We start from the raw sequence: 13,161 nt of genomic DNA on the forward strand, positions 1-13,161 counted from the left end.
TCCTCCCTCAGGCCAATAGGTACTTTGGATGCATTTCATCCTGTCCGTCCTTCCCAAGTTTGCCTAAATTAAAGAAATCTACCTATTCCTTTAAGTGTATAAAAGCACTCTTAAGTTCTAATTTGGACCCGTGGAATCGAGTGGTAGCTACCACCAACAGAGGAACTTAAATTTGTTTAGGACCATAGAGCTGGAAAATGCCAGAGTTCCATAGAAAGTGGTTTATTACTTTTACAACAAAATAAGATGCCGTTAGAACTTTAATGAAGAAAATAGTATTAGATTTTTTTGCTGTTGTTAATCCTCACCTGAGGATATTTTTTCCATTGCTTCTTCAGAGACAATGGGAGGGAGAAACATTGATGTGAGAGAGACACATCAATTGGCTGCCTCCTGCACACACCCCAACCAGGGGCGGGGAGCGAACCCATGACCTTTTGGTGTGCAGGCTGCTCTAACCACTGAGCCATGTTGGTCAGGGCTATTAGACTTTTCTAGACACTCTTTTGTCAGCTGATGGAGTAGATACTTCAATATATAAAGCTTTCCAGAGGCAGTGCCTGAGCTGGATGGCCCAGCTCACCACTGTGTGGACCCCGAGCTGTCCCACCATTCAGTGCAGCTAACAGCTTAGAAGTAGGGCTTGCGCTTGCGGCCAGTGTACTGAGTGTCAGGTCTGACTTCCCTGTGAAGAAGTAACGGGCAGGAAGAATAGAAGAGTTTCAGAAGAAAGAACAAAGTACTATTGGGACCCCTTCAAGTGTAGGTGAGCCTTTCCCGGTCAAGACCTCCCTTTATCCGCAGCAGCCTACCCCTGGCCCAGGTACTCACTTGCCCTGGCGTCTACGGCGCTCTTTCTTCTCCAGCACCCACTCCCGGGTCTTCATCTTCCTCACCACCCCGCTCCGTGCAATCCTGTATGGGACCCTGTGCAGGAGACACGGCTGTGAAATGATGGATGGAACAGCCTGACTGGCACCCAAGTTAATCCAGGCAGGAAAAAATGGTGAACTTCCTTTGAGTTAGGGGCCTTAGATGCCCATCCTATATAATAAAAGCCTAATATGCAAATTGAACAGCAGAACAACCAGTCAGTGGGGGGCGGGGTCAGTGGGTGGACGGCACCAGGCCAGCCAAGGCAGGTGCTAGCAGGCAGAGGGAAGAGACGGCGATGGGGGGTGAGGGGTGCTGGCCGTTCACTGGCCGGTGCCGTTCCCCTGACTGCCCTGCCAATCACCTCCCACAGAGGGAGGCCAGACTGAGGGTTAGGCCCGCTCCCCATAGGATCGGGCCTAAGCTGTCAGTTGGACATCCCCCAAGAATTCCTGGTCTGCAAGAGGGCACAGGCCAGGCTGAGGGACCCCCCTGAGTGCACAAACTTTTGTGCACCAAGCTTCTAGTTCTACAATAAAAGTTGCATCTTTGAACCACCCCCTTCCACCACCATCTCCATCCTGGTACCATCCACTGGGGTCAAAAGCAATTTATATAGGAGGGCAGAAGGTGCAAGGCCCCACTCACTTGCAGGCATATCTGCAGTAGGTGACCAATTACTGGGTCTGCACACATCCTGCTTAGGGAGCAGGCAGGGGGCAAGGCTACTTTTTGGGCAACCTGGGCCAGGATTGGTTCACAAGAGCCTAGCAATATCCATAGAAAGTCAGAGGCCCAACGTCCACTGCTGCCCCTTAAGGCCCTAGTCTGGTGGTGAGGTCAGCATACCCCATCAGATAGGGGCTCCCAGCAATAAATGTCTGAAGTAGGAAAACAAGGCTGCCCAGCTCGTGACAGCCCTGACAATAACCCTCAAGGGTTGATCTTGGCCTCCAGCCCTGGCTGAGGAGAAAGGAAACCCCCTACAGCCCCAGGGAAAAGAGGCCTTGAGAACGGAAAAAGCCTGGGCTCCCTAACCACTGCCCCACCTGGCAGTTGGGATTACACTGTTTCCAGCATAACCCAAACCAAGCAAGGATGCTTGCCATTTAAGTGACCACCATTTCCTGGTAGGGTGGAGGCCAGATAGCAAGAATTATGGAATGCACGAGTAGAACAATATTGATGCAAAAGAAATGTATAAATTAGGTAAAGTTTTTTTGTTTTGTTAATCCTCACCCAAGGATATTCTTTCCATTGATTTTTTAGAGAGTGGAAGGGGGTGGGGTTGTGGGGGGAAAGAAACATTGATGTGAGAGAGCCACACATATTGGCAGCCTCCCACATGCACCCAACCAGGGCTGGGGATCGAGCCTGCAACCAAGGTACATGCCCTTAACTGAGAAAAGAACCTGTGACCCTTTGGTGAGCAGGTCGATGCTCTGACCACTGAGCAACACGAGCCAGGGCTAAGTAAAGATTTTAAAAACTTTTAAATTCACCTATTTATAAGTGGCCAGAATGTGATTAGAGAGAAGTGATAGTAATGGGAGAATCACAATAATACTTCTAATAGGCAATCTGGGGACTCTGAAGGGAAGAGTGAGAGCCTGCAGAACTAGGGGAGACAAGGTCTGTGCCAGGCACTGTGCTGAGTCCTGAACAAACATGCTCTCTACACAACACACTGCCCAAGAGGGTGGCAATATCCCCCCATTTTTAAATAGAAAAATGGACGCTCAGGTCACAAAACTTACCCAAGTTTACAGTTAGGACATGTAGTCTATAAACACCGGTGTGAGGACAAGAGGGATCCTAAGATGGATGGAAGGAGTTAACAGCTTGTACTTCCTCTGTGAAGCAGGAAATGGGATCACTCACTGGGGGCAAGTGGTGGGTGCCCTAGAGCAGAAAACATCTAGAAGAGCTAAGTCCCCATGGGGAATGGGCTGAGAAAGGAAGCTAAGAGAGATGACTACTGAGGGACAAGCGATCAGACAGCATAAATCTGTGTTGGACACAGAGTACAATCATGATTTTCACTACCGGTGGGCCTTCTAAACTCATTCAATTCTCTGCCCATTTTTCCTCTTAAATGTCTTCAAAGTCTTAACACCTTCCACCCATATCAACCAGAACTAAGAAATAACTCCTTCACTATCTTGTAATTATGTGTTCAACAAATATTGAACATCTTTAATTAACAAGATACTCTTCTGATGGCAGGCACATAATACCAGTCTCCACCAAGTTTTCATTCTAGTTGGGGATACAAATAGCCAAGATTTAGAGCAGTTAAAGGTGTTAAGGAAGCCCTGACTGGTTTGGCTCAGTGGATAGAGCATCGGCCTGTGGACTGAAGGGTCCCAGGTTCGATTCCGGTCAAGGGCATGTGCCTTGGTTGCGGGCACATCCCCAGTGTGGGGTGTGCAGGAGGCAGCTGATCGATGTTTCTCTCTCAACGATGTTTCTAACTCTCTGTCCCTCTCCCTTCCTCTCTGTAAAAATCAATAAAATATATTTTTTTAAATAAAAAGGTGTTAAGGAAAATAAAGGTAAGGAGAACTGAACTAAAGATAAGGAAAAGAAAAATGGCAAGATTTTTTTTTAACAAAGAAAAAGGAAAGAATCGGTCTTGCTGCTGCGCAGAAAGTAAATGGAAAGAAACAAATACTAAAAGCAGAGACACACGGAGCTGCTTTCAGTAATCCAGGCAAGACTGGTGGTGACCTAAGACCAGGTGGGAGTGGGGAAAGGGCTGGAATTGGGATATACATTGAGAAAAAGGGTGCAGGACTTGCAGACGGACGATTGGCTATGAGAGGTAAGGAAGATAAGAATAAGTGAGAATGGCCGAAACCGGTTTGGCTCAGTGGATAGAGCTTCGGCCTGCGGACTGAAAGGTCCCGGGTTCGATTCCGGTTAAGGGCATGTGCCTGGGTTGCGGGCACTTCCCCAGTGGGGGATGTGCAGGAGGCAGCTGGTCGGTGTTTCTCTCCCATCGATGTTTCTGACTCTCTATCTCTCTCCCTTCCTCTCTGTAAAAAATCAATAAAATATATTTAAAAAAAAAAAAAAAAGAATAAGTGAGAATGGTAAAGAATGGACAAAGGAAGTCTGGGGGTGCAAACCCAGAGCTCTGTTTTATTCGAGACATCTGTGGGAAGTTCAGGTATGGACAGGGTGGGAAGTTTAGGTATGGATACTTAGAAGGCGGGTTGGCAATCAGGTGGAATTGAGGCCAAGGATATAAATCTGGGAGTTATAAACCTGTAGCTGGTGTTTAAGGCCGTGCAGAGAGAGAAGGGGTCCAGGTTGGGCCCCCGAGTGCTCTAGAACAGCCGTCACCAACCTTTTGGACCTCACGGACCACCAATTGGCGAGCGCTGCTCTAGAAGAGGGGCCAGCAGAGTAAACTGAGAAGGAACAACCAGTAAGGTTAAGAGAAAACCATGATAGTGAGTGGGAGGCCAAGTAAGGAAAGTGTTAAGACAGTGAAGGGCTGGGTCAGGTCCTATTGAGCAGGCAAGTTAAGAGAGGATAAAGGCCTGGCCAGTGTGCTCAGTGGTTAGTGTCAGCCCACACACCAAAGTGTTAAGGGTTCAATTTCCAGTCAAGGGCACATACCTGGGATGCATGTTCTATCCCCAGCTCTGGGCAGGGCTTATGTGGGAGAGGCAACCAAGCAATATGACTCACATCAATGTTTCTGTTTCTCTCTCTCTTTCTCCCCCTCCCCTCCACCCCCCCCCTCCTTTCCACTCTCTCTAAAAATCAATGGAAAATACCCTTGGGTTGAGGATTAATGAAAAAAAAAAAAAAATAAGGATAAAGTAGGGAAAAAAACAGAAGTGACCATACATTTGGCAAGACAGGTTGGTGGTGGCCTTGACAAGAGCAATTTGTGATGAGACAGAAGCGTAAGCCAGAGAAGAGGACTGAGAGAATGGTAGGGGAGAAAGCAAGAAGCAGATATGAGGAGTTTTGTGATATAAAGGGAAGCAAATAAGCAGGGTGGTAGCTTGGAGTTGTTAAGAAGTAAAGGGACAATCTCTTAGAAGACATGAGAAATTGTGTAGCATGTTTGTGAACGGATGCAAATAGCCCAGGAGAGTAAAGATGAGGATGCAGAGAAAGGATAGTCACAGGGGCCAAGAGGGGATGGGGTCCAGGACAGAGGTGGCGGAGGCAGCCTAGGGAAGGAGGGGACAGCCTGTCAGGCATGGAAAGAGGAAAGGCAGAGAGCAAGGCTGCAAGGCTGCTTACAGACGTCCCAGCCTTAGACAGTAGCAGGCACTGGAACAAGGGGTTCCTGGTTCTATTACCACCTTGGTGTCACTGTCACGTCTGAGCCCGGAACTTGGTGAAAGCAGAGAAAAATGGAGTGGTCTTGCCAGCCCCAGCTTCCTCTGCATGTCTAAGAGACCTAGCGGCAGCAACTCCCTGAACCTTGGGCAGGTTCACCTACAGTTCGCTTTACCTCTTGTTTGTGAATGTGGATTCCTTTGCCTCCTCTTCTTCCTTAATTTCATTTAGGCCCTGTAGGAACCAAAGTGCTTTTAGAGATTCTGGAGATCTCTAAACCCATCTGCCCTACCCTGAAAGGCCTGGGCACCCACCAAGCCTAAGCCCTTTCCACAGGTACTAGGCCCAGCCTCACAAGAAGGGAACCCAAAAGACACACACCCAAAAACTCAGGGTCCCTCACCTTTGGCAGAAAGGTTGATGGCCCAGAAAACAAACAGAGGTAGAACCTAAAACAAGAAAAGTTCAAGGACTCATAAAGCCTTGCAGTGTAAGTCAAGTCCTCACCTTCCCTTCCAGCAGTGCCTCCTGCACTACTACTCTGGTCCACACCACCAGCCTCTACCCAGCGGTGCCAGCAGCACATGACCCGCAGCACTCACTTCTTTGCTTTGGCACTGTTGGGGTAGTCCACCACCACACCGCCAGTGAAACCAGCCCTGATGGCCTGGGTCGTAATTAGCTCCAACTGCGGAGAGAACATTGGTGAATCAGAGAGAAGCTGGGGGAGCACACTGCTTTCCCTTACTCCTCTTCAGCCAGTCTGGTTCCAGGATGGACAGTGCCTGGGAGAACTAAAGGTCTTCTTTATTAGACTGTTCCCAATTCGGAGTCCCCAAAAGCCACACAGGAAAGTGCAGGCTAGAACCAGCCATGGCACACAGCCCCCTCAAGGGAATTACAGAACAAGCAAGTCTCACTTTGTAGCCCAGGGAACCATCTACCCACTCAAATCTCAGGAAATGAATGGCCAATACTGGGGGCAGACTCATTCATGGTATTAGTCAGGGACAGCTCACAACTTACCTTTCAAGGTCGGTAACTCCAACCTCCTCATTCCTCCTCCATATTGCATTACACTCCTTAGAACAGACAACTGCTGATGTTCTCTCAGTCCCCCACCCCTATTTATATATTTGGTTATGGAAATCAGTTAATATATCACATTAACCCTACTCCACACCCACCACTCCTCCTTCGGATATCAGATCATAAAATATGTCATCAGGAGCCACAGGAACCACTCTCAGATACTCATTCTCTCCTTTTCCCACCAACCAGCATAAGGATCCTATTCTGTCACTTCCCAATAGTAGGAGGGCAGGTGAGTGAGGAGCAGGATACGAACAGTTTACCTGTTCTGGGCCCCTCCCACCTCCCTGCACCTCTAGTAGCCAAGAGGCTCACCTGCTCCGAGTTCTCAGGGTATAGCTGCAGAACAGCTCGGGCTCCACGGACCTGCAAGAAACAGAAACAATCACTGTCTTACAAGTATCCCATGGGGTCAGGACCCAGACACTCCTCCCTTCCTTATTCACTGACATCTGAGTTCCCATTATGTGCGAGGCACTGTTCTTAGGGCTGAGGTTACAGCTATGAACAAAAGAGAGAGCCCCTCCTCTGAAATTTTGGAGCTCACTTTTTAGCAGAGGAAGCAAGCTAATTTACAGTAGTGATTAAGAGCCAAAAAGAAAAATAACTTAGGAGGACAAAGGGATTGTGAGTGACAAGAGACTAATGAGTTTACTTTTGGTTCAAGGAAGGCCTCTCTTAGAGGGACACTTGAGCAGAGACCTGAATATATGGGGAGCTGGTCATTCAAACATACGAGGGAAGAACATCTCAGCAGAGAGGCAAACACCACCTTGCTCCCCATCTGAGCATCAGCAGAGGGAGGAGCAAGGGGTGGGAGTTGAAGGATGTGGGCACTCGGAAAGATATGCCTTGTGTGTCCTGGACACGATGTCCCTGTCCTCATTCTGTGAAGTCTATGTCCCCAAACCAACTTCTGATGAAAATTCAGCACAGTGGACACAGGAATTTTAACCTGTCTCATACTTTGACATCAGCACCTTTTGCATTTCATTAGGGAGTGTTAGCCCACTGAATTCTCTGCTCAGGCTGCGGATCACAAAAAGGTTCTGCCACCCCATGCCGTCCCACCTGAACAGCCCTGCCACAGGACTCCACTCCATCACTCTACCTGCAGGGCAAGGGAGGGCTCGGCGGCGGCCAGATGGGAGACCTTATACTCACCAGCACAGAATACAGAGAAGAAAAAAAGCAGTGCAGGCGCTTGGCGGGAATGTCTGACTTCTTGTTAGCACTGCAGAGCCACTGCACAGCAGAAATGCTGAAACAGGAAGGGACCTAGTCAGGCAAGTGGCCAGCACACCCCTGCCTCGTCAGGACTCATACACCACACACCCTGAGTGTCCAGGTAAAACCCCCCGCCACTCCCTTTCTTGGCATGTGCAGGTCCACTCCAGGTGACTATTCTACAACGCTGGACCAAACAGGGTTTCCCGAAGGTCGGCATTAACTTCCTTGCAGTCCGTCCAGAGAAACAGTTTCTCAACCTTTTTCTACAGGTATCTCAGTTCAAAATTACTCATCATATCAAGGTTCTCTGCCACCTACCCTTTCACACTCCCTTGCTCCAAAATCAAGGGAAACGTGTTTTATAGCACTTAGAAGGCCATTCATTCACGCTCTTCCAAAATCAGTTCCTTCTACTTAAATTTTCAAGCAGCTACTATGTCCTTCTTTCTGGCATTCCCTTCCTCGGTGCTGTGAACGCCCAACCCATTCAGAGAAGCCCAAACAAACCCTGCTGATGTGTCCCACTGCCTCTTCAAGCTTTGACTTTCCTCCACCACTCTCCTAGGTCAGCACTTAGGACCACCTCAATTGTTTAACAACCTATCTCTCCTCTCTTCTTCTAAACAACTTTCCTAAAACAAAGAACTACTGAATAAAGCCCCAACTTCTTAGGATGGAGTTTTTAAAAAAAAAAAAAAAAACAGGCCCTAGCCAATGTGACTCAGTGATTACAGTGCCAGCCCATGCACCAATCAATGTCTCTTCTCTCACATGGATGTTTCTCTCTTTCTCTCTCTCTCTCTCTCTCTCTCTCTCCCTTCCCTCCCTCCCACTCTCTCTAAAAATCAATGGAAAAATCTATCAAGTGAGGATTAACAATAACAAAAAAATTTTCTAGGACCCAAGTCTACATAATCTCAACTTCTATGAAATCTTTCATTCATGCCCATGATCTCTCAGACTCTATTCCTTCACTCAGAAACCCTCCTTGATTTTCCAAATTCCCCCCACCCTTCAAGACCCAACCCTAACCCCTCCTTTCTCAAAGCTTGCCTGTGCTCTTTTTAAAGCTTTTTTAAAAAAAATTGATTCTAGAAAGAGGAAAAGGGAGAGGAACAATTTCAATAGATTGCCTCCTAAACGCATCACAACTGGGGATTGAACCTGCCACTTTTGGGGGCGTTTTTTGGTTTATTGTTTTTTTAAATATATTTTATTGATTTTTTACAGAGAGGAAGGGAGAGGGATAGTCAGAAACATCGATCAGCTGCCTCCTGCACATTCCCTACTGGGGATGTGCCCGCAACCAAGGTACATGCCCTTGACCGGAATCGAACCTGGGACCCTTCAGTCTGTAGGCCGACGCCCTATCCACTGAGCCAAACTAGTTAGGGCAAACTTGCCACTTTTTGGTGTTCAGGACATTCCAATCAACTGAGCCACCAGCCACGGCTTTCCTGTGCTTTTCTCTTCACAATTCAGGTGGTCCCATGACTCCCCAGTGCACAGCCCACACTCAGCCTTGTGTTTAACCAATCTATATCTTTTAGCAGCTAATTAACCACAACAGGGACTATTTTATTTTCAAACTCCACAGCAGCCTGTACAACAAGCATGTCAAACTCGCGGCCCACGAATATTTTTGCAGCCCAGCCAATATAATGGTAAGATGCATTTTAATAAAAATTTCATAACTTAATTTTTACAATATCCTGTTATACATAATCCTATATAATAAAAGGCTAATATGCAAATTGACTGAACAGCAGAACAGCTGATCACTATGACACACACTGACGGGGGGGGGGGGGAGGGGGGGGGCGGGGGGGGTAGACACTCAACACAGGAACTGCCCCCTGGTGGTCAGTGCGCTCCCACAGGGGGAGCACCTCTCAGTCAGAAGCCTGGCTCACGACTGGTAAGTGCAGCAATGGTGGCGGGAGCCTCTCCCACCTCCGCAGCAGTACTAAGGATGTCCAACTGATGACTTAGGCCCGCTCCCCGAGGGCTCCTGGACTGCAAGAGGGTGCAGGCCAGGCTGAAGGACTCCCCCCCTGTCCCAGAGGGCATGAATTGCGTGCACTTGGCCTCTAGTTATTAATAACGAACTACAATGTTCGCTAATGACTACTATAATCGTGTTGCATTTATTTCTCTTACATGCCTTACTCGTGGGCGCACCATTTCTCTCCACTAATACTAGCAGCGAATATTTTAGCAGCTGATTGTCACATCATTAGTCTTGTACTGACTTGTTTGGTGCGCGCAACAGGAAATATTTCGCTTTCGGAGAACAAGAAAAATAGGTTTATTTGCGTCACATTTATCAATTTGTGCAGTTATTCAGTGTCTGGTAAGTTAATGTTCAAGAAAAAATATTAATTTTTATTAAAATGTTCTATTAGTTTGTGTTAATGATTACTCATTTATTTCAGCCCTTTGTGTTCAGCATGTCTCTATGGAAATAAACCTATGTTTCCATGAAAATTGAAGCTTTTTTTTTTATTGCAGCCCACATAAACTTAAATCTTATTTGGCCCTTGTTAGCCTTTGAGTTTGACATGCTTGCCCACCAGGCCCCCCCCCAAGATGGCCACCAGGCCTCCATGATGACTGCTAGTGGCTCAGAAGACCACCCTTCTCCTACCACACAATCAAAGCAGACAGAGAAACTGTATCAGAGGTGCCTGAACCTCTGGCAGTGCAAGAGAATCACAGTAGATAGTTTTGAAATACAAAAAATACCTATTTTGGGGCCTTGCTCTAACCTTATTAACCTAAAAATCACACAGGATGTATAATTTTCAGTTTCCCACGTGACTCTGCTGCACAGCCAGGTGTGGGAAGCAGGTCTGCAGAACGAAGAGCAAAGCATGAAGACTCTTACCTGATACAACCATCAAAGGAGCCTGGTTTGAAGGGAATGCCCTGGCCCATGTCCCCCAGAAGTAGGTCTCCTTGTGCTTCTCGGTCCAAAGCTGCATCTGCATCACAGAAGAGCAAGTGAGGGAAACAGACAACATGCATAGCTGCTCCACACTCATGAGGGTAGCCACCCCAGTTCTAAACAGAACATACTTACCCAGCATGGCAAGGCTGATGTCGATGCCCACCCAATAGTGCCCCTCATCAGAGAGATAATCTCCACTCAGCCCAGTACCGCAGCTGGAAGATACAAACGGGGACTCAACAGTGTGAGTAGCAAAGATGCCCCACAACCGGGGGAATCTGACTGGGCCCCAGGATCTCACCCAATATCCAACAGGAAACAGGGCTTCTCATCAGGCAGATCAAGGAGCTCCAAAGCTCGCCCAGTCATCTTGGTCTGCACATCAATCATCCTAGAGCTAGGAAGGCAGAAACACACACATGTGGTAAGGTTCTGAGCTAAAACTGTACCCAGACCAAAAAAACCCAAGATCTTCTAGGAAAAAAGAACAAGGTGCTCTTTCCTGGTCAACAAACTCAACTACAACTATTTAATATATATATTTTTTATTGATTTCAGAGAAGAAAGGATAAGGGGAGAGAAAAACATCAATGATGAGAGAGAATCATTGATCGGCTGCCTCCTACACACCACACCCCCTACTGGGGATCGAGCCCGAAACCCAGGCATGTGCACTGACCAGGAATCGAACCTGGGATCCTGCAGTCTGCAGGCCAATGCTCTATCCATTGAGCCAAACTGGACAGGGCTCAACTATAACTATTTAAAAGTAACCCCAATAACAGCGACATGTTATTTTGTTGTGGCACAAATTATAACTGCACCTGATGCAAAGCTAAAGGGGACAAATCACTTAACTAATGACCAACCACTGGGTATTCTCAAATCTATCAGGCTTTGATGTAGTTTTATTTAAGAACAAGTTTTTTTTGGCTCGACTGGCATGACTCAGTGGTTGAGCATCGGACCTATGAATCAGGAGGTCATGGGTTCAATTCCCATCAGGGCACATGCCTGGGTTGCAGGCTTGATCCCCAGTGGTGGGCACACAGGAGGCGGCCGATCAATGATTCTCTCATCATTAATGTTTCTCTCTCTCTCTCTCCCTTCCTCTCTGAAATCAATGAAAAAATATTTTTAAAAAAAACAAAAAGAGAACAAGTTTTCTGGAAGAATTATCCACCATAGTGACTCTCAGATATCAGGATCAAGAATCACAACAAAGCCCTGGCCGGTTTGGCTCAGTGGATAGAGCGTCGCCCTGAGGACTGAAGGGTCCCAGGTTCGATTCCGGCCAAGGGCATGTACCTTGGTTGCCGGCACATCCCCAGTAGGGGGCGTGCAGGAGGCAGCTGATCGATGTTTCTCTCTCTCATCGATGTTTCTAACTCTCTATCCCTCTCCCTTCATCTCTGTAAAAAATCAATAAACTATATTTAAAAAAAAAAAAAAAAGAATCACAACAAAAATCTACAGCAGTGCTGTCCAGGAGAATCATAATACAAGCCACATGACTTTCCAGTGGCCACAGTAAAAAAGAAATTAAATATGTAAAATTAACTAATAATTAACCAAATCCAATGTACCTAATAATTTTAACATGTTAAGCGCCCAGCCTGTTTTGTCTTCCGGAGTGAAAGTATAGTGTCAGTCACCAGTGACTGACAGGGCGCTTAATGTGTTAACCCAACATGCTCAAATTATTTCACCACGTAATCAACATAAAAATGATCAATAAAATATTTTATATTTTCTTCATGCTAAGTAATTCAGACACTGATGGCTACTGGTTACCGTAGCACAGAATAGGTCTATATTATATCTGGCTTTCCCAAGATCAGGTATCTGCGGACTCTTCTACAGGCTGGTTTATCAGAAAGGACAGGTCTGGAAGTCTGTTCTAGCCTTCACCTAGTTACAGAAATAACTACCCTCCGTGAAATTCAGATACTACACCAACAGCTGTCGAGAGGATTTAGCGAGGTTATGCAAATAGGGGCACCCGGTAAACATTTATGAACATTTCCTTTCCCCCAATAGCATTAACCACTTACACATATCCACTGCCTCCTGCCTATTTTACTACATGTTTAAAACAAGTTGCCACAATAAACTGAAAACCCAGATAAAAATGTGATCACTCCCGTATTAATGCTGCGGTAACTGAGGCCCAGAGGGTTCAGAGATTTAACTAAAACCGACTTTGCCAGTGTAAAAAATGGGATCAACCCAGGTCCCTTCCTCCCACCCCAACCGCCCCAAATTCTTCACGTTCTCCAAGCAATGCCCCAAATGAGCGCAACTTGCGGGTCCCCACCCCCGACGCCGCGCAATAGCCAGGCTGCCTTACTTGCGCATGTATTTCCGGGCTTCATTCTGGTCGTAAAACTGCGGGAAAAGAGAAAGAGAAAAGGGTAGTAAGGGGGAGAAATCGAAACGCCGAGCTTCTTTAAGACCGAAGGGCGCCCGAGGGCCGCAGGGCAGGGCTCACCAGCTCGGGGGGTCCGCCGTGCTCCGGTCGGCGCCCGCGACACGCCATACCCACGCTTCCACCGCACGACCGCTGCTGGGGGCTCCCGAGTCCGGAGTGTAGAGCATCAGCGCCGCGCCTGCCCCGTAATACGCATGCTCCACTCCTCTCCCCGCCTCCTCTTCTACGCGATTGGCTACCAGGATGACGCTCGGCGAACAACGCGGGCCTCCCATTGGCC

At 47.4% G+C, this 13,161-nt stretch overlaps 1 protein-coding gene and 1 non-coding gene across 3 annotated transcripts; both read right to left on the minus strand.

The window, feature by feature from the left end:
• Window positions 1-206: 206 nt before the first annotated feature.
• On the minus strand, window positions 207-13,083 carry BUD23 (BUD23 rRNA methyltransferase and ribosome maturation factor). Of its 2 annotated transcripts, none has more exons than XR_009452571.1 (12): window positions 12,942-13,083; window positions 12,801-12,838; window positions 10,752-10,847; window positions 10,583-10,665; window positions 10,388-10,484; window positions 7,435-7,531; window positions 6,586-6,636; window positions 5,781-5,866; window positions 5,582-5,627; window positions 5,354-5,412; window positions 832-944; window positions 207-685 (listed from the first exon to the last, which is right to left on the minus strand). XR_009452571.1 is itself a non-coding variant. In XM_059693458.1 (12 exons), exons 1-12 carry the CDS (start codon window positions 12,987-12,989, stop codon window positions 631-633), a joined length of 852 nt encoding a protein of 283 aa, XP_059549441.1. In that variant the 5' UTR covers window positions 12,990-13,083; the 3' UTR covers window positions 207-630. The 2 variants fall into 2 exon arrangements, 1 of the variants encoding a protein (XP_059549441.1); XM_059693458.1 differs by having other exon boundaries at window positions 832-927.
• LOC132234001 (small Cajal body-specific RNA 20) lies at window positions 1,749-1,880 on the minus strand. The gene has a single exon (XR_009452831.1). It is a non-coding gene; the product is annotated as a small Cajal body-specific RNA 20 (non-coding RNA).
• Window positions 13,084-13,161: the final 78 nt, after the last annotated feature.

This window comes from Myotis daubentonii, chromosome 4, assembly GCF_963259705.1.
Source record: "Myotis daubentonii chromosome 4, mMyoDau2.1, whole genome shotgun sequence".
Lineage (NCBI taxonomy): Eukaryota > Metazoa > Chordata > Mammalia > Chiroptera > Vespertilionidae > Myotis > Myotis daubentonii.